This window comes from Biomphalaria glabrata, chromosome 5, assembly GCF_947242115.1.
Source record: "Biomphalaria glabrata chromosome 5, xgBioGlab47.1, whole genome shotgun sequence".
In the NCBI taxonomy this organism is placed as follows: Eukaryota; Metazoa; Mollusca; class Gastropoda; family Planorbidae; genus Biomphalaria; species Biomphalaria glabrata.
The window spans coordinates 37,571,659-37,592,928 of NC_074715.1; the positions used below are offsets into that span (position 1 = coordinate 37,571,659).

At 37.9% G+C, this 21,270-nt stretch overlaps 1 protein-coding gene across 9 annotated transcripts in view; it reads left to right on the forward strand.

Moving 5' to 3' along the window:
* LOC106059556 (uncharacterized) overlaps nt 1-21,270 on the forward strand; it is a 152,667-nt gene that overhangs the window by 117,178 nt on the left and 14,219 nt on the right. For all 9 annotated transcript variants that reach the window (XM_013217281.2, XM_013217267.2, XM_013217204.2 and 6 more), the window contains 3 exons: nt 5,435-6,844; nt 10,547-10,713; nt 21,170-21,264. In XM_013217281.2, the coding sequence (XP_013072735.2) occupies nt 5,435-6,844; nt 10,547-10,713; nt 21,170-21,264 (1,672 nt within the window). The remainder of the gene's footprint in view (nt 1-5,434; nt 6,845-10,546; nt 10,714-21,169; nt 21,265-21,270) is intronic.

Sequence of the window (21,270 nt, forward strand, 5' to 3'; positions counted from 1 at the left end):
CATTAATTTTTGGCTACTGAATTTTTTTTATGTATAGAAAACTTGCAGTATTGAGAGAGATGGTATTAAATGTGCAGTTCTTGTCCTTATATAAGTATTCTGTCAAAACACTTTTTTTTTAATTTGCGGCCTTAGCACGTTATGTCCCATGACAATGTTTGCGCGTGCCAGTGTTTTAGTTTGACCTATTTACTTTCATCGAGGAAACAAAAATAGTTTCCAATGATTTCTTTCTCGTGGTAACGATCACGTGGTTGTTTTTTCAACAAGCAACAGAAAAAAAAGTTTCACTTTTTGAAAAACAAAGATTATCTATGGGAAAAAAAAACGCTAATTTATCCGAAAATTGCAGGGTTTAGCTCCCTTTCTTTCACAAGATTAATTAATTAGTACCAATTGATGAACTAATTGGTTAATTTTTAGATAGATTCATGTATTGTCATCGACTATGAATAATTATGCAAAATTTTCACTTAAGCCGAGAAAAGGAAGTGGATGGAAAACGAGTCAGAACGTAATAAAGGGATTAAATCCATAAATATTCACATCTCTCATAAGTATCAGTTATTCCCGTTATATCAATATCAAACAAAATAATAAATCATCAATAATTAATGAACTAAGTGGTTAATTTTTTTTTTATTGATTCGTGTTTTGTCAGGTACATTGAAAAATTGTGCCAAGTTTCAACTTGATCCGAGAATGGGAAATGGGAGAAAAAAATATGTTCAAACTTTTTTACCAGACACACAGACAGACAGATTGGGTTGATTTAAACTTTGTAAAAAAAATGTTTTAGCAGTTCCGATATACTGCACCAGAGATTTCTTTAGGACCTCGTGTCTTATTGTGTTTTGTATCCTCCTAAGTTCTTGTGTTTGTATCCTCCTATGTTCTTGTGTTTTGTATCCTCCTAAGTTCTTGTGTTTGTATTCTCCTATGTTCTTGTGTTTGTATCCTCCTATGTTCTTGTGTTTGTATCCTCCTATGTTCTTGTGTTTGTATCCTCCTAAGTTCTTGTGTTTGTATCCTCCTATGTTCTTGTGTTTTGTATCCTCCTATGTTTTTGTGTTTTGTATCCTCCTATGTTCTTGTGTTTTGTATCCTCCTATGTTCTTGTGTTTTGTATCCTCCTATGTTCTTGTGTTTGTATCCTCCTATGTTCTTGTGTTTGTATCCTCCTATGTTCTTGTGTTTGTATCCTCGAGGCTATGTTCTTGTGTTTGTATCCTCCTATGTTCTTGTGTTTGTATCCTCCTATGTTCTTGTGTTTGTATCCTCGTATGTTCTTGTGTTTGTATCCTCCTATGTTCTTGTGTTTGTATCCTCCTATGTTCTTGTGTTTGTATCCTCCTATGTTCTTGTGTTTGTATCCTCCTATGTTCTTGTGTTTTGTATCCTCCTATGTTCTTGTGTTTTGTATCCTCCTATGTTCTTGTGTTTGTATCCTCCTATGTTCTTGTGTTTGTATCCTCCTATGTTCTTGTGTTTGTATTCTCCTATGTTCTTGTGTTTTGTATCCTCCTATGTTCTTGTGTTTGTATCCTCCTATGTTCTTGTGTTTGTATCCTCCTATGTTCTTGTGTTTGTATCCTCCTATGTTCTTGTGTTTTGTATCCTCCTATGTTCTTGTGTTTTGTATCCTCCTATGTTCTTGTGTTTGTATCCTCCTATGTTCTTGTGTTTGTATCCTCCTATGTTCTTGTGTTTGTATCCTCCTATGTTCTTGTGTTTTGTATCCTCCTATGTTCTTGTGTTTGTATCCTCCTATGTTCTTGTGTTTGTATCCTCTTATGTTCTTGTGTTTGTATCCTCCTATGTTCTTGTGTTTTTTATCCTCTTATGTTCTTGTGTGTTTACGTATTCACAATGAGAGTTCGCTTCGCTGCTCATCGCTTTAGTTTGATACTGTTGCGTACATCAGTAGTTCATAGTATCACCGCCCGCGGTTTAGGTAATCCAGTGTCTGGTGTACATCTTGTACAATATTCACACTAGAGCGTAGTTAGGAAATGAAACTATTCTGAAGCTTGTTGTTCCCTCAGGGGTCGAAACGATCAGTACAATGGGCTGACTAATCCAACCATAAAACTGTGAGGGACGTAACAGAGTACAAGTGGTAATTGGTAGCTCAGTACTAATAGCAGTAGACCCCCATTTTGTGTACCCCCGTTCAGTGTACCCCAATACAGAACTTTTTCGGTTAAAAAACTCCTCAGCAAAGAGAGGTATCATTAATTTTCTTTGTTTTTTTTTATATATAATACAGGGGAAAAACACACACACACAGCAGAATGTCTAGCTTGAGTAAATAAATACGTTCGATGCATTTCAAACAAAAACAAGATTTTTGAAATACTTATTTTGTTTCCGAGTAGGCTTTACATTCTGAGGTATCGGGTATTGGCATTCTCGTAGCCAAAAATGTTCGGAACACGAAGAAAATTAAAAAAGTCGAAGTCTTTCTATCGTATCTCATTCGATTTCAAAACGAACTAACAAATTGATTGTTTAAAAAGTCACAAACGTAACCCTACAGATATAGTAAAGCCTGTTTTTTATTTCCTTCTAAGACACCACATTATACTAAAGATATTTAAAATTGCATTCCAATATCTCCACTATCTTTTACCAAACACCTGAATTTAGAGCTGTATGCAACACTAGAACTTTGTTCTTGTTAATACCGAATAAGTGCAAAGATAAAAGGCACGTGTTTTTTTTATTCCATATGCAAAGAAAAATTCGTATTGATGCGCCTTGTTTTCTAGTGCAAGTAGAGCATGGAATGGGTTTCTTCTAAAAATGTGCAGAATTTAATTCTCTAACTAACATGCACGACTAGATGAAGACATGGAAACTCTTTTGAAGGAATGTCTGTAATGTCAAATATAATGTCTAGTTCTACTTAGAATACGGCTATAATGTCTGCTAAATCAAGTTACTTTAATAATATATAGATTCATTAATTTCTGAGCTAAATAAAATAATGCGGAGATTTCTTCACTCATTCAATATGGGGCTGTAGACAAGTGATCTATATACTTGCTGATCTCATTTTGGCTCGACATGCGGAGATAATTAATGGCATGATTTCTACTCTTGACATTAAGGGCCTAAACGTTTTTGAGCTACTGAATTGCTCTCCCTTATTTCATTTCTACCTCCCCCACCCCCATTTTCCGCCTTTTTTTTCTACCATCCTGAAGAAAATCATTTCAAGTTGTAAGAGGTGACAGTGGCAGGTTGTCCGGATCTCTAGAGCCCAGGGGTCACTCAGGTGTAGCGACTGATTAGGGAACTGTGAGAACAACTTGGCTGGGATTATGGGAAACCTTTTCTTCGAGCCCAAGGCATGTGTGTGTGTGGGGGGGGGGGAGTGTAGTCGAATGGAGGAGGCTGACACAAGGAAAGAAACACACTGGACATAAGAGAGGAGGACAGAGAGTGGAATAGAACGAATGTTTTGAGCCCAAGCTTTGAAGATAAATGTGAAAACGAAAGTAGCTCTTGGGGTCATCCAGTGGAAAGTCTTTTAGCTGTGGAAATAAATAATGGTTAACGATTCAGGTCATAGACTAAAAATAGAATCACACAAAGTCACCTGTAAGAAATCAACACCAATGGTGTTTCCAAACTGGAAGAGTTCAAATAAAAACTCTGGAAACGCTTTCACCCCCCCCCCCCCTCTCTTTTGTTTCTTCATTCTTCGTTACTATGCCAAGATTGTCATTGCATTTATTTGTATATTTAACTTTTAGCTGCTCTCAAATCATAATTCGTACAAAAACTTAAGCAAGCTGAAAATCTTTAGGATTTTTATTTTAACATTACATTCAAAATAATTGCGTCCTATGCGTGTCCATGTGTTAATCTAGTCGTGCCAATTAATTAGAGACTTGAACTCTGCCAAGTCATGCATTTTCCTGGCTGATTCGGGCAACCCGTTCCATGCTCTAATGGCACAAAGCAGAAGGAGCACTTTTAGGCATATTCCCTGGCATATGGAATAAGAAATGTGCTTCACTCAAATACTAATTAAGGTTCTATTACGTAGGGTATAATCGAAATAGAAATAGGCTCGTACATATTATTGAAATTGTCAATAGTTCAATCAAAAGCTACTACCAGCGATATTATTTTCTCGCATCTAGATAACAAAGGCAGATAATGTTGCACTGACTCGCATGCGTCTGAGTCTCTGATGGTTTTTCATCTGTTTGACTACGAATTATCCTGTTTGTTCGAGCTTGTTTTAAAAATGGTTTATCTATATGTGCATATAATATACATACTTTTCCGCCTTTAAGTTTCTAGTCTTTGAAATTTGCTTGCAATTGTTTGCTCTTTCTGGTGCATTAAGTCAAAAATATTTTTGACTGTGGTACAATTAATTTCTAATCTATTTGGTTTCATAGAGAAGGATTAGGATGAAGTTGGACGTTAGGAAGTGGTGTTTTCGTACCACTTTTCACAGTATTTTTACAAGCGGTAACTACAGGAAGAAGGAAGGGAGGCTATTTGAGAAGTGGTTGAATCATACATCTTCTTCACCATGTGTGTGTGTGTGTGTGTGTGTCTGATCGTTGCGTCCATCATCGCCCATTAATTCTGGCTAATGACCATTAGTGTGAATACGGTTCTAGGGTTTGGTATATTTATGGTCAGCTTGGGGTTCTCGTGACATTTTCTTTCTTATATGTTGTGTGTGACTGTATAGACATTTTACTACATCTCGCTCTCTATCTGTCCTAGTGATTTTTTTTGCTATTTGCATTGCTCGTTGTTTAGCATAACAAAATTTGCTGTTTTTATTTTTCTGAGTATTCAACTTAAGTTAGGTCCATAATATTTTACTTATTATTGTTTACGACGCCTAATCTTTAGCACTTTATCTGTACACATCTGAATGAACATTTGTATATGGTACCAGCGATACATAATGTGTCTAGGGAAACCAGTGTGGGAATTTGCATTTTTTTTCTTGTCGTCTTTAGTGAAATGTTTATTTGTAGATTAGTGTTACTACCAATTCAGTGACCCCGCCCTGACATACACAGGTACAAACATTTAATACCACAGCAACAGCAAAAAAAAAAAAAAAAATTCTTTGATTCCGCCATCTTTGTCGCAGTTCGAAAGACAAGCAAGTATCTGCGACATTTATTTAAAGAGAAAAAATCAAAGCCCTGAAACAGAAATGAATTGTCTGCTCTTGGCGGTGACGGTTGTTAGTGTAGTTGTTAAAGGTGTTGTGTACGTCTGCTGGTTAGCCGCGCAGACTTCAAGTCAGCTGCTTGTTCTAGTTAATCATTGTAGTCTCCCTTTCACTGTCTCTCCTCCTCCCACTACTTATTTCCCCTCTTCGCAACAGATAACAAATAGATCTGGCCAGATTTGTTTTTCTTGAGCTGTTATTTTCTTTCTTCAACAGGTCAGGGGATCGGCTCTTCAAAAGAAGGTTGTGGGCAGGAGGGCCCCTCGGAGGTCGAGGGCTAAAACAGATGTCGTCACAAGTACAACAAGCTGTGTGACGACACCGCTTGGATCGGAGGGAGCGCTGACGTTGAGGGACCCCTCCGCATCTGGTCACCAGCAGTTGGTGGGGGCTGGGGACTTCACCAAGTACACTCATCAATTTGAAACTAAAGGGGCGGTCGTTAAAAAGGAGGAGGAGGTAGCGGTGGTGACCAATGCTGGGGATGAGCAAGGGAGCTCCACCCCAACCCCTGCGTCCCCATATGTAGTCACCACGCACGGCGGCCTGAGTTCCGAGCCTCAGTTACTTTTCAGCAGCGCCACTGACTTGCCACAAACAGCTCTGCTGCATCACCCAGACCACATTGTAGAGCTTGATCATCTGTCATCTGACTCCCATCTTCTGACTGTCGTCGCTCACCCTTCAGCATCTCGAACTTCCGGTTCTCCTTCTGACCTTGTGAGCACCACAGCACCTGTCTCAACGCCCTCATCGCCAAGTGGTGAGCAGCATCTCACAACTACGTACACCAGCGGCGATCCCAAAAAGAAAGACGGGTCAGACAATGGCCTCCCATACGACCAACTGATCAAAGAAAACAATTTTCTTAAGAGAGCGTTGTCCGAGAAAATTCGTTCCCGTCAGTCCACAGAGGAAACAGCCAACGCCATGCCGGCCCACAGCTTGCAGTTTTTAACGGACGACGTCCACGGATCGGTTCTGGAGCCGAAGTTCGCCCCAATGGCTTCCATCAAGCAGGAGCATCAGTCGTACATGAATTATGTTGACCCCCAATTTTACGACTCTGAGATGATTGGTGGTCAATTGACGTCTCTCGGAAACGGGATGGCTATGAACTCATGCGCAAACGCTGGCCACGGCATGGTCTCCATCACCATGGCAACCTGCGAAGATGCAATGTCCGGCAATGACTCTCACAACATGAATGGACTGGCGAACGGGGCCGTGCATTCCCTGTACGGGAGTGCCCTCGATCACCACGACCACAGGCACCCACAACATCTCTCCCAAGCTGACCAAGGGCTCCACGACGCCATGATCGTACAGTCTGCCGGACAGTATTTCCAAGTCCTTCAGCCCCTTCAGCCGATGGAGACTCACCAACCCCTGGAATCTCAAGTGTCGAGCACTAACCAGTCCGTCACTAGCAATGTATCAAACAATTATTACAACTCCTATATGTACCCCCGGGGCGCCGAGTCGGATAAACACGTGGTTTTGGAGTGCTACCCCCCACAGACTAAATATCAGAATAGCCACTTTCAGAACTTTTTGACTACAGACAGCTACAATATGAAGTCACCGGACAGTGGCTACCACGAACCCTGTCTATCTCCTGGCAGTGTGAGTACAGTTTGTTTTCCATTTTAAACTTAAATAAGTAATGTACATAAGTTAAGATAACATTTCACATCCATCTCTAAAACTTTGGAATTGACACGTACTTTATTAAAACGATAATAAAGCATTGTCCAACAAACTAACAAGAGTATATCGGAGAATTTAATTCTAAAGGTTATTCACATGTTAATAATCGTTTATACATTTGATTTTTAATTGCATTCTACAAAGCAAAAAAAAAAAAAAAAAGGCTACAAAGACAGTTTGTGTGGAAACACATACTAAAAATCGGCCCCCGAAGTGGTCCACCCAGGCAGGTAAAAAGGCAGGTATCAATATTTTCAGAAAGAATATCATAATGAAATTCTATTAAAAGCAAATGACAGAGAAGAATGGAGAAAGAAGGTTGACAGATCTTGTGTGGTGCCCAAAAGGTCCAGCAGACCAATGAATAGATGAAAGTGAATGTGAAGTTAGATGTGAACCTGGTCTAACTGATGTCTTAAAATGAGTATATAATTTATCTAATTGTTTTGTAAGGGTCAGTCTCTTATTCAAAGCCTCAAGAAAAAAAACATTTCGTAAAAAAAAAATTCTTTAGTTTTGTGTCCCATGTACGGATACAGACCATGCAGTTCACGCGATAATATGAAAAACTACTCATTAATTGTTGTTTTAAATTATGTCCAACTTATTTCATAGTAAATAGATTTTTTCTCTTTAAAAAAAGTTAACGTTTGTTTGTAAATGTTGTATTTAGTATGACAGAACTTACATATCCTAGCAATACAATTGTTAAAAAATATTTTTTTTGATCAAAAATCTAAAACCATGTGCATAAATGTTATATAAAATGGTACACGTTTGGTCCCCTTACTAAAAAGCCTAAAGTGTTTCCTACTATTAATAGTGAATAGTTGTAAAAATGGTGTATGTATTTAGTATGACTATAGACCTCTTGATTTCAATTATTCAACCTTTTATCAGGTTCTCTGCTTTAATCTACACATGTCATTAATCGTAATTGTTTGCATAATTGATTTAAAAAATTAGATTTTTTCGCTTTCAGAAAAGAACAAAGTAGCCGTTGCATCAGAACTTTGAATGATCTAAAATATCATGATGTCCGATTTTCAATTTCTCTTATAGTTTCTGAGATTTAAATGGGACGGACGGACAGAGAGGCCACACAAAATTAATAGCGCATTTTCCCCTTTCGGGGGCCGCTAAAAAAGTGCACCAAAATGATTACGTTTTAAAAGTGTACTTCTGTATTCTGTACACTGGATGTACACTGGATGTACACTGGATGTACCAAACCATAAGGCATGCAGGTTAGGGAGTTGCCTCCATGTTATGGAAATCTCCAATATTGCAGAAATAAATCCTTATCGCTAACGATCAATCTCAGGTCAAAGCCACCTTTGCGATATTACACAAATGTATATGTATGGCTACACAAACACAGACACAAATATATATCGAGGATTCTATGTCATTCTATTACAGTTAGTGATGTTATAACTCTTAGTATATGTGACTCAAATGATTCATGATCTTTTACGTTGGTTATATAACAGGGATGGGTAAAGGAATGATGCTTAAGTGATGGCAAGTTAATCATACAATGTATCATTATTAGATATTGAAGTATGCTTTACAAAGATATGTTTCAAATGTATTATACAAACAAAAGAACTTTCTTAATGGGACACGTTCTAGTAACTTCTAAATTGTATAAACACTTGTCTTTGGATAAATGGGAAAAAACTTTTTTTTTCATTTGGACCTGAACTTGTTAAATGTTTCTTAAGCTTATAATATGTTGGTAGATTTCATATCAAATCGTAGGCAGATATTGATGAATCTGGCTGGACTTTTAGATTTCATTTAGATCCATGGTCAATTTAAAATAAACAAAGCCAAAAAACATGAACCCAGCCAGGTAACTCGCCCCAGCAACGTTTAGACTGTAGACCTCTTGACTTGAATTGTTCAACCTTTTATCAGGTTCTATGCTTTCGTCTACAAATGTCATTAATCTTAATTGTTGTTGAGTTTCTCTTGAATTCTAAGATGTCATTTTCCTCTTGAATTACATTGGAACACGAATGTTGAATCACATCTAAATTTCTCTTTAAAAATAACAGATCATTTTAAAATACCCCTAAAAATTAAGCTTAACCTTTTTCTAGACATTATTATGATTATATTATTATTTAGAGTCAGTTCAGAGAATTGATTTGCCATAATTCAATATAGAAATGAAATATTGTAATACAAAAGCAACAACCAACCCTTAAAAAATATATTTATTTTTTATTTTTTAATGCATGGACATGACAATTTCCTTTCAAAAATGATGACAAACTAGGTAACAAATTATGTGCTAAGAAAAGATTTTACTGACATCAATATGTCTTGATTTAGTAGAGAACGTAGCAATGCATTTCTCTCTTTGACTCAAATGTAGAACAAATTAGAACAATTCGAATAAGACATTCATAGTAAAGTGATGACAAATAGCACAAGACACGAAAATTCAACATTTTTACAAAGCTTAACTCAACTTAGACAACTCTGTATGGTACAATTTTGAACACGTTTTTTTGTCTCCCAAACTCATTATAGGATCAAGTTGAAAGTTTACAAACGTATGTATTATACTTAACAAAACAAAGTCGCGGTGGCTGAGCGAACCGAAGTCCCGGGTTCGGATCCTGGTGAAGACTGGTATTTTTAATATTGGTAGCTTTGAGCGCCTCCCTATAGATCGCAAAGTTTTAAAGGGGAACTTTACTTTTTAATTTTACCTAACAAAACATGAATCAATAAAAACAAAATAACCAATTACTCAATTAACTATTGGTAATTGATTATTTAGTTTGCTGTCAAAAAGGGAAATAAAAACTACATTATTGATATATATATGTAAATGTGGAGCTCTTCCTCTTACATAAATTTTTTTTTATTTTTTAAATATTTTTTTTTATTTCTGTTTTAACGTACAGCGACACCGAAATAGTTTTTTTTTTAAATATTTTTTTTATTACTCTGTTTAAAGTTTGTGGGAAAAAAAACTAAACGTAATGAAACCCCACGTTAAAACAAGTTTACCAAAAACACGTTTTTAATTCATAAATGTAAAGATATCATTTACATTATCAATTGCACTACAATACAACTAGAATGCTGAAATATAACAAGTGTGGCCAACGTCCTAAAACATTTCGCAAACATAAGTCTGGTAGTTGTTAAAATACTCTATGATCGCATTGTTTCATTTCTCTTGAATTTTTAGTTAGACCTAGACGACGATGGCTAGATCTACATTCCAATCCTCACGTAAAGACAAGTGTTACTGACATTAACCATTAGCAATACCAATATATCAATCTCTCTAAAGTTGAGTTAAATAAGTCTTGGCAGTGTTAATGTTACATTCACATAAGTCTTAGCAATGTTAATGTTGCATTCACATAAGTCTTAGAAATGTTAATGTTGCATTCACATAAGTCTTAGCAATGTTAATGTCTTCTTCACAAAAGTCTTAGCAATGTTAATGTTGCATTCACATAAGTCTTAGCAATGTTAATGTCTTCTTCACAAAAGTCTTAGCAATGTTAATGTTGCATTCACAAAAGTCTTAGCAATGTTAATGTTGCATTCACAAAAGTCTTAGCAATGTTAATGTTGCGTCCACAGATGCTGAAAGAAAGTGCACTCAGTGGCACCGCAGAGAATATATTCAAAGACAAACCAAAGAAGAAGAAATCACCAGGAAGCGGGGCTCCAACAGGGCCTCTCTTAAGACAGTATTCCAGTTCCGGTTCCGACAAAATGAACCCAAAGTCTCCTGCTATTCCAAAACTGTGAGTAGAACTGTTTTATCAACACTTTAAAATAACTTTTTTAAAACTGTCTTTGATTTCAATGTAGGTAGAGGTGAATCTGGGCATTGTTGATGTACCTAGCACTTTTGGTTTTTTTGTTTATCTCATAACTTTTTATAACTATACTGAATACTGAGTAATCCTCCTCTGCTAACCAGATAGATGTTATATAAGAATACTTTGATTAGGTAATGATAAATTATGTTTTAATTGGTATGTAATATTAAAGGAAAACATAGGCTATGATAATTTAATAGAGCATTTTAAAATTGACATAACTATTTCAAAGCATTCAAAACACATGAAATAATGCTTTAGCCATATCATTTAGTTCTTATATCATTTTTTTAACTGCTTGCATTTTTCAAATTTGTCTCTGGTTTTCAAGCCCTCTCCTAAACTTTATATTTTTTAAACACAAAAGATTGGACTGAATGGAAGAATGTTAGAGAACTGGGTACAGTACTGTCCTACCCTTACAAAGAAATTTGTTTAAAAAAACAACTAAAAAAAAAAATCTTACTACGTTAGTGTAAAGGTTAAGTCAGTACTTAGTAATAAATAGAGAAACTTCGTGGAATTGGCTCTTGTTAGTGTGATATATGTCCGAACGATACTGACACGTATCCTGTACGACTGTGTGTTTCTGTGTATGTGCCGATGGTGAATATGGGGGACGGTGTCAGCGATACGAAGAATGAACACAAATGCAGATGTACAATAGGCTGACGTTTTGTAAAAAAAAAAGAGATGCACACAATATTATCATAGTCTAGATATCTTTTTTTTATAACAGCTATTAGATTCTAAATATTTACCCAGAATTCGTGAAAGGCATATCACTTTACGCAATGAGTTTTTTTTTTTTTTTTTGGGGGGGGGGGATGAGGCCATACGTCGTTTATTATTAGAAAATATTTGCGTGCTGTCTCTAACCAAAGGAGTTGTACTTGTAAATTTTTCAATATTACTTCTACAGATTTTTTTTTCAGTATTTTTCTTTGCCATTTGTTGAACTTTGCAAAGTCTCACTCTGTTAGAATGTTGTACCACAGGGCAATGTCTACCATCTGACACCTTTCTTTAGACCTTATTCACCGCATCAAATTCTCTTAAATTCATGAAATGGTTAGTGCTTTATGGGTCAACTTCTGCCCCAGTTATTTACATATGGAGAAGTAGATCTAGGCCTCAATGATCTTGTCGTGTTTGTACAGATTGAAGAGTCGAAAGAGCGCTCTTGTGCGTAATTGTCGTGTTTGTACAGATTGAGGAGTCGAAAGAGCGCTCTTGTACGTAGTTTGGAATACAAGAGAAGATCCTACTTTCCTATCCAGGTTTCTATGGTAGTGTTGCATTCTGAAAAGAACGAGGATTTCCCAGCATCTCACTCGATAGAGAGAGAGTTGATGCAAAAGTCTCATCACGTGACGAGGGGAAATTTCAGAAATTGAATAGCTCCTCAGAGGGAGCAAAGAAAATCCTCCCACTCGTAGACTAAATATGAAAAAAAAAAGTTTCTCCAGCTAAATAACATGTTGAGTGTCTGATGATATTTTTCAAAAGAGTTCTGCGCCCTCTATAACAACTTTCTACTCTGTTTTCGTTCAACATAAACAAAATGTTTGGACCTGCAACAAATTGGATATGTTTGGTTGGGACCTTTTTTTTTTACAGAACTGTGTCCTAAATGCTCAACAATTTTATAAATAAATCTTCTCTCGTCCCACTCCCAGACAAAAAAAAATATGGAAAGATGGGAGGGGGGTGGAGTTGGTAGTTCATGAATATTGAATCCGAAAATCTCAAAGATGAACTAGAGCGAAACAAGTTCTACAAATGTAGCAGAATGCTAGCCGCTGGTGCCTGCCACTTCAGTCCTATGCTGACAGAGAAAGAACAATGGTGTCAGAAGACTGTACAGCGACACCTGACAAGTTTGACAGCATTAGAACTTTGTCAGCCACATTCAATAACTGCACATTCGATGCATACGGTATAGAATCCAATAAACAAACAGACAGGTTTTTTTTTTATTACAATGATGTTGTACGTCGAAGTTTTGTCTATACACCGCTATTCATCAACTTCACAAGTCAGTGTGAACAGACAGAACATTGATGCAGCTTATTTAATAGGCACATGAATGAATTAGATGCTCAAATATTATTTGTATTCTACAATTGTGAAAAATCTAAATATAGTTTTTTTTTAAATTGTAGTTTATTTAGGCAGGTTGTTGAGAGACACATGACAGGGAGCGGGTGGGTGAAGAGACTTACCTTCACCTTGACCTGTCCCATAGTCTGTTGAACCGTTGGGACATCATAAATGATCTGTTGACTTTCTCCATTCCTCTCTGCCTTTCGCTTGACTAGAATCTCTTTTAGTGATAGATCTGTCCATCATTGGATGTCCTCCCATCGCGTTCTGCCTCTTCTTCTTTTCCCAAGCTACTGATGGAAACTAAAGAATGTTAAAAGGCTGCACAATAGCCTTCTTCCAGAGACCTCCTCCTCCAACATATTTACTTTGGACCAGAGTACACTTAACCTGTGTAGCTTGGCCACGTGACATATATGATATACTCGACTAAGCCCCAGATATCATAATGCTAACTGACTTGCTTCGTTAAGACATTGTATCTATCTATAAGATACGTATTTTTTACTTCCATTTCTCAGTCTGTCTTTGAGATTCGAAGTATATCTATGGCTCAAAGTACACGTTTCAGACACTTCGTATCTATAACCCAAATGAAATAGGATCTAAACATGTTGACAGTTTTTTGCAGAGTGAGATACCTCAGCCTGTCAACTATAAACACGAACCGTAACTTATTGACAAATGAGGAGACATCTAATCTCCAGAGCGTTGAAACACAAAGCCGATCATCTTCCCTAAAATCTGGTACCCGACACCCCAGAAAACGACAAAAAGTGAAATGTTCGGCAATAATTTAGAGTGACGCTGTAACTCAACACCCTTGCGCTGATTGTAACACGTTAAGAGAGGGAGAATAGAGCATTGTGGGCCAGTGGGCCGTGAGTATCTAGAGCTGTCAGCGTAAGGTTATAACCAGTAAACAATTTAACAAGAAGGGACTTTTTTAAAAATATGAATAGACTCTACGTGTATTGTTTAAAGTGCTTTTTTTCAAGCAATTAAAAATCAATGAATGTGAGGTTGATGGTAGATAATAAACAAGAAAAATATTTTAAAATATATTTTTAAAAAAAAGACAATACCTACATCATTAAACTTCAAATATAACGAAATGATTGCCTTGAAGTTAAACTTCCTCATTTTCTGAATCAGCCAGTGGGACAGACATGGGCGTAGTCAGGGGGGGGGGTTCTTGGGGTTCAAACCCCCCCCCCCCCCGAAATGAAATCCCCCCCCTTAGGGGGGGGAGTCGGAATTTAGTGACTGATTTTTTGCTTTGATTTTGTTTATTTTAGGTGAGATTTAAATACTAAACCATCACTTGCCCTAGCACAACCAAAGGGGTTTTGAGTTTAAAACCCCCTACCAGGGGGGTTCAAGTTTAAAAACCCCTACCAGGGGGGTTCGAGTTTAAGACCCCTACCAGAGCGGTTCGAGTTTAAAAACCCCTACTAGGGGTTTTGAGTTTAAAACCCCCTACCAGGGGTTTTGAATTTTAAACCCCCTACCTGGGGTTTTTGCAGTTAACTCCCCCTCTTCTATAAAACAAAACAAAAAAAAAATTCAAACGAAAATCCCCTAATTCCAAGAGCACAGTTAAGGAAGATTTTGATTTTAAAACCCCGTCTAAAATTTACGATAAACCCCCTCTTTAATATAAAAAGAGCTAATTACGCACTCAAAATGTTATGAGCATAGCTAAATGGGTTTTGACTCAGTTTTGAGTTTAAACCCCACTTCAGTGGAGTTTGTAGGTAAAAAAATATCTCTTTTTAATAATAAAAAAAAAGCAAATTATACACTAAAATGTTATGAGTGTAGTCTATGGGGTTTTGAGTTTAAACTCCCCTCCAGTGGAGTTTGAAGCTAAAAAGTACCTCTTCAATATAAATAAAAGAAAATTACTCACTCTAAAATCTATAAGCGTAGTGAAAGGGGTTTTGAGTTTAAACCCCCCGCCATCTTCAGTGTAAGAAAAAAAAGCAAATTACTCACTCAAAATGCTATGAGCGTTGCCGAAAGGGGTTTTGAGTTTAAACCCCCATTCAGAGGGGTTTGGTGCTAAAAATACATCTTCAATATAAAAAAAAAGCAAATTACACACTAAAATTATTTGAGCGCAGCCAAGCCAATCGGGGTTTTTGAGTTTCTTCTACAGATGGCTTTTTTTTTTAAATGTTTAAAACCCCTCCAGATGCTTTTGAGTCTAAGATCCCCCTACAGAGCATTTTAAGGTGGGAAAACCCCCAACAGAAGATTTTGACGATAAAACTTCTCTTTTCGATATAAAATCTAAAGCAAACTATAGTCACTTAATTCCAAGAGCGTATTCAAGAGAGGTTACACATTTTTACCAGTGGCAGGGCTCCATTAATAAACTGCAGTGAATAGTCATATTCCGAAATCGAAAAACACTAAATGTAGCTCAACAAAGATGGCTAAGACAGATTTCAGGAGTCAGTTATAGAGATCGGATCTAAATCAAGGAAATCCTATGCCGAACTGGGAGTCGACCCCTTAGTAAGATTGTGAGAGAACGACGCATGAGGTTTTCGGGACATGTTCTCCGACAAAATGAATTACGCATAAGAAGAGTTGCAATGATATCCTAGTACAACTTGACGCCACTCATTCATGGAGGTCCTCGTGGTAGGTGGGAAGAGGCTTCAGACATTACCAGTGACAGATTTTTATGGAAACTGCTTGACGTCAAATGCTCCGAACGGCGTGGGAGGGTCTAAGTCAGTAAGAATAGCACATTAGGTTTTTGAAATAAAACTTTTTAATAGCATTAAAATGGACTGTAGATACCTCAGAATATGCATTTTGTTGGCTTTCAATACCAGAAATAGTGCTTGGCGGCGGGGCTTCGCCCCGCGCTGGGGAGCCCCTGGCGCTCCCCCAGACCCCCTTGCTAGTAATGGCGGGGAGTCCATAATTTTAGGAAAACAGCTTGATGGCAAATGCGCCGAACGACGAGGGAGGGTCTAAGTCAGTAAGAATAACACATTAGGTTTTTGAAATAAAACTTTTTAATAGCATTAAAATGGACTGTAGATACCTCAGAATATGCATTTTGTTGGCTTTCAATACCAGAAATAGTGCTTGGCGGCGGGGCTTCGCCCCGCGCTGGGGAGCCCCTGGCGCTCCCCCAGACCCCCTTGCTAGTAATGGCGGGGAGTCCATAATTTTAGGAAAACAGCTTGATGGCAAATGCGCCGAACGACGAGGGAGGGTCTAAGTCAGTAAGAATAACACATTAGGTTTTTGAAATAAAACTTTTTAATAGCATTAAAATGGACTGTAGATACCTCAGAATATGCATTTTGTTGGCTTTCAATACCAGAAATAGTGCTTGGCGGCGGGGCTTCGCCCCGCGCTGGGGAGCCCCTGGCGCTCCCCCAGACCCCCTTGCTAGTAATGGCGGGGAGTCCATAATTTTAGGAAAACAGCTTGATGGCAAATGCGCCGAACGACGAGGGAGGGTCTAAGTCAGTAAGAATAACACATTAGGTTTTTGAAATAAAACTTTTTAATAGCATTAAAATGGACTGTAGATACCTCAGAATATGCATTTTGTTGGCTTTCAATACCAGAAATAGTGCTTGGCGGCGGGGCTTCGCCCCGCGCTGGGGAGCCCCTGGCGCTCCCCCAGACCCCCTTGCTAGTAATGGCGGGGAGTCCATAATTTTAGGAAAACAGCTTGATGGCAAATGCGCCGAACGACGAGGGAGGGTCTAAGTCAGTAAGAATAACGCATTAGGTTTTTGAAATAAAACTTTTTAATAGCATTAAAATGGACTGTAGATACCTCAGAATATGCATTTTGTTGGCTTTCAATACCAGAAATAGTGCTTGGCGGCGGGGCTTCGCCCCGCGCTGGGGAGCCCCTGGCGCTCCCCCAGACCCCCTTGCTAGTAATGGCGGGGAGTCCATAATTTTAGGAAAACAGCTTGATGGCAAATGCGCCGAACGACGAGGGAGGGTCTAAGTCAGTAAGAATAACACATTAGGTTTTTGAAATAAAACTTTTTAATAGCAGGAAAATGCACTGTAGATATCTCAGAATATGCATTTTGTTGGTTTTCAATATCAGAAATAGTGCTTGGCGGCGGGGCTTCGCCCCGCGCTGGGAGAGCTCCTAGCGCTCCCCCAGACCCCTTTGCTAGTAATGTCGGGGAATCTACAATTTTTCACTAACTCATGGAAGAACCTATTCTAGGGCACAATAAACGTCTTCCGAAAGAATGAATGGTCAGAATGTAATAAAGATTATGTACACACATACACACACACACACATAAATACATATAATTTTTTTTTCGCGGACCGGGGGGGGGATCGGGGGGGGGAGGGGGAATTCACCCCCCCAAAACCCCCCCCCCCGAAAAAAAATCCTGGCTACGCCCATGGGGACAGACATACTGATGCGATTATGTATTGGTATGTTTATTCTATGATTCTATGGACATCTAGTTCTAACGTCTAACACTAAACCTTAAGTTCTGATTTAGAGCTCTAAATATCCAATCTAGATCTACTTCTAGATCTAGACTGTAGATGTAATCTATATTAGACGACGCTTATACATTTCAATAAAATTGAAGCAACTTTAAATTTACTGTCATGTCATAATTACGGTTATACGGATGACTACGCCATGTTAGCTCTAGACCTAGATAGATTTGTAATTCTCTAGCCATTTTTTTTTTAATTATAACGGTCAAATTAGAGTTTTCGCCATGTGGCCGACGAGCTAGTAATGATTTTCTCACGCGATCAGCATTTGATGATTATTAATAATTCAATTAAAAAACTCAATCTCTGACAACATATTTTTATAAATAAATTACGTCGGTAGACAAAATTTCTTCCTAAAATAATTCAGACAATGGTTGCGAATTACTCATATAACAGCTTTGAAGAGAAATTAGTGTATGAAATAGGATTACTTACAGAGATTTTCTAGAGTTGTCTCTGCTTTTGGGTCATCGGTGAATGGGTGACGCTATACTGCCCTGTTTCACTATCTAAGTTAATGCTGAACTAAGTTTAGTCTCTGGCTTAACAATAGAGCGCTCCTGGTCTCTCCGTCATACTAGAGTTACTTTCGCAACAAACGAAGAGTTTCCGTGTAATCGTTTCGATTTTTCCTTCATTTTAAAAGCGTGTACGCTGCAGAACAATATTTCTGGTTGGAATGGAACTAGGGGCAATGATAATTAAGGGAAAGAAAGATGTTTTGAAGTTTCCAGTGGTCAGCATACAGCTTCTGGTCTGTGTGGTCAGTATACAGCTTCTGGTCTGTGTGGTCAGCATACAGCTTCTGGTCTGTATGGTCAGCATACAGCTTCTGGTCTGTGTGGTCAGCATACAGCTTCTGGTCTGTTTGGTCAGCATACAGCTTCTGGTCTGTGTGGTCAGCATACAGCTTCTGGTCTGTGTGGTCAGCATACAGCATCTGGTCTGTGTGGTCAGCATACAGCTTCTGGTCTGTGTGGTCAGCATACAGTTTCTGGTCTGTGTGGTCAGCATACAGCTTCTGGTCTGTGTGGTCAGCATACAGCTTCTGGTCTGTGTGGTCAGCATACAGCATCTGGTCAGTGTGGTCAGCATACAGCTTCTGGTCTGTGTGGTCAGCATACAGCTTCCGGTCTGTGTGGTCAGCATACAGCTTCTGGTCTGTGTGGTCAGCATACAGCTTCTGGTCTGTGTGGTCAGCATACAGCTTCTGGTCTGTGTACACGACAAAGTTGTTGTTTCCATGTTAGACATAAATAATATACGCTTCTTCGTGTATGTGTGAGTCTGTGTGTGTATGTGTGTTGATATATCATAAACAGATTGTTGTTGTTTTTTCAAATCGTAAGCAAAGTTCGTAAAAATATTTCGGGTTTTGTTTGTCTGGAAAACATTTTTTTTTCAAAGGATGTCGCATTTTTTGTGGCATTTAGATTTTTAGAATATTCAAAAGAAGATTAACAAAATCGTCGTCATTTGGTTGCACCTTTGGCTGGAACTGACATCCTTCTAGTCACGTGACAACGCCACTTGTTAGGTTTCTGAACCATGCTTTGGGTTTTTAGGATTAAATCGCTCCGCAGGAGCTCAGGTTACATTTAAAAGAAGAACAAACTATTTATTGGTTGACAATGTTGATTGTCCCCTTCATATACATTTGAATGTCAGCTACAGAGATGAAGTGAATAAATCTCTCTCCCTTCCCCTCTTCTACACACACACACACACACACAGGTTTAAGTAGCGACACAAAATGGCATTCCCACTGCGCTTATGCAGTCTGCTGTGTAAACAGCTGGTGTAGAAATCGCGGACAATGCAATAGGCGATAACTGGCCTTTGATTAGATTATTTCGAGTCTTTCTAACTTTTTTTGTCATAGTAGACGATGATCAAATGTTGGCTAATATCAAAGTTTAGGTTTCTACTAAGGATACTAAAGTACACGTATCTCTAACCTCTTTACAAAATAAACAACAATAGGATAACAAACTGTTGGGTTGAAAGTACAAACTGCTGTATTGAAAGTACAAACTTGTTTTGGAAGTACAAACTGTTGTATTAAAAGTACAAACTGTTGTATTGAAAGTACAAGCTGTTGTCTTGTAAGTACAAACTGTTGTCTTGTAAGTACAAACTGTTGTTTTGTAAGTACAAACTTCTGTATTGGAAGTACAAACTGTTGTCTTATAAATACAAACTTCTGTATTGAAAGTACAAACTGTTGTCTTGTAAGTACAAACTTCTGTATTGGAAATACAAACTGCTATATTGGAAGTACACACAAGCATATTAAGACTATGTACAATAACAGAGTGAATTCTAAACATTCCTGCTGTAAGACCAAAAAGACCTGGAACCGGCGTCACCTTCATCCCAGCTCCAGAAGACATGCAGCAATAACTCGTCAGCTGTTACCTGACCTGAGACGACCTTAGCATGTCAACACAATCATAAGTTTGAACAAAACTATTCAAATGTTTCCGCAGACGACACTAACGCTTACAATTCATTGAAATAAGATCCCCTTGGCCATAAAGAAATAAAAGCCGGTCTATTTTCGTGTCTTCGTGTTTCATTAGGAAATATTCCATTCGCGTAGTGTTTTTTTTTTTCTTCTTTTTCTGACTACAGTACTCTGGCATATCCAAATCTATGAACTATAATACTTTTTTTTATAATCTTTTAATCCTTCTTTTAATACAATAGACACTTTAACGTGTCTACGGAAGGGGGGGGGGGTGTCGTAAGCCTAAGTTTTAGCTCTTTGGTAACACGTTTCTTCACACTAAATCTTGCCAAGTGTCCGAAGGTAATTGAAATTATTATCCTTTATAAGTGAACAGAGAGACACTATTTTGGTATTGAACATTTTTTGTTATTTTACGGTTTAGTAACTGAACAATGGCGGTTCAGCGGATGTTGGGGGGGGGGGGGGGGAGGGCGTTATCTATTTTATTTTTGTCCTTTGATTTCTGCCTGGCAACACTGTATGCACTCTGCACGGTTGTCGAGATGGTCCCGGGTTTGAACGCTACCCGCTGCCATTCCCTGCCGTTCTACAGGTGGTTAGGGCATGGACGTAGCCTAATGTTTGTTTCTGAAGGGACGTCCCCCTCCCGCTCCCCTTTCACCTCATTTCCTGTCTCTCCAATGTGAACAAAATGACTATGACGCAGTGGCTTGGAGAAAGAAAAGGGGGGGGGGCGACCATCGATGTCGGCTTTTAAAAACAGGAATGTGCAACAGAATAAATCAAACTGTTATAGTGCCCAGGTTTTTACGTATTGCCTTTTTTCTCTTATTAAAATAAACATAAGGATTTATATTTTATTAAAGTTGAATTTACTTGGAAAAGTGAAAGTTGAGCAAATGACCTTTGAGCGCAAAATCTTTTTTCTTTTAAAGCCATTTTCAGGCGCAATCTCATTTTTTTTTAGTTCTAAAAAATTATTTTTACCTCACTTTTGAATATTTTTTTAAAATAATTATTTAAATGAACTAATCATATAAAGAAATTTGAACCCATGAAAAGCTATTAAGAGGAGTTGTAAAAGAAAGGAAATCGGATTTCAAATTCGTAGTTATATAAATATTTATAGCGAATAAAATAAGATTTTTTTAAAATTGACAATGCGATTTATTTGCGATACGCTACGTTGCCCTTGGTTGATTTAAATTATGTTTGTATATTCATTCGAATTCGTACATTGTTGACAATTTGATAAGCTGTTTTTTTTTTTCTCAGAGAAGTGAACGCCACTGGTTACAGCTACTTCTTGGAGACGCCCATTTCCACAACACAAAGGAAAGATGAAGACAAAGTGACATACCTGAACAAAAGTAAAC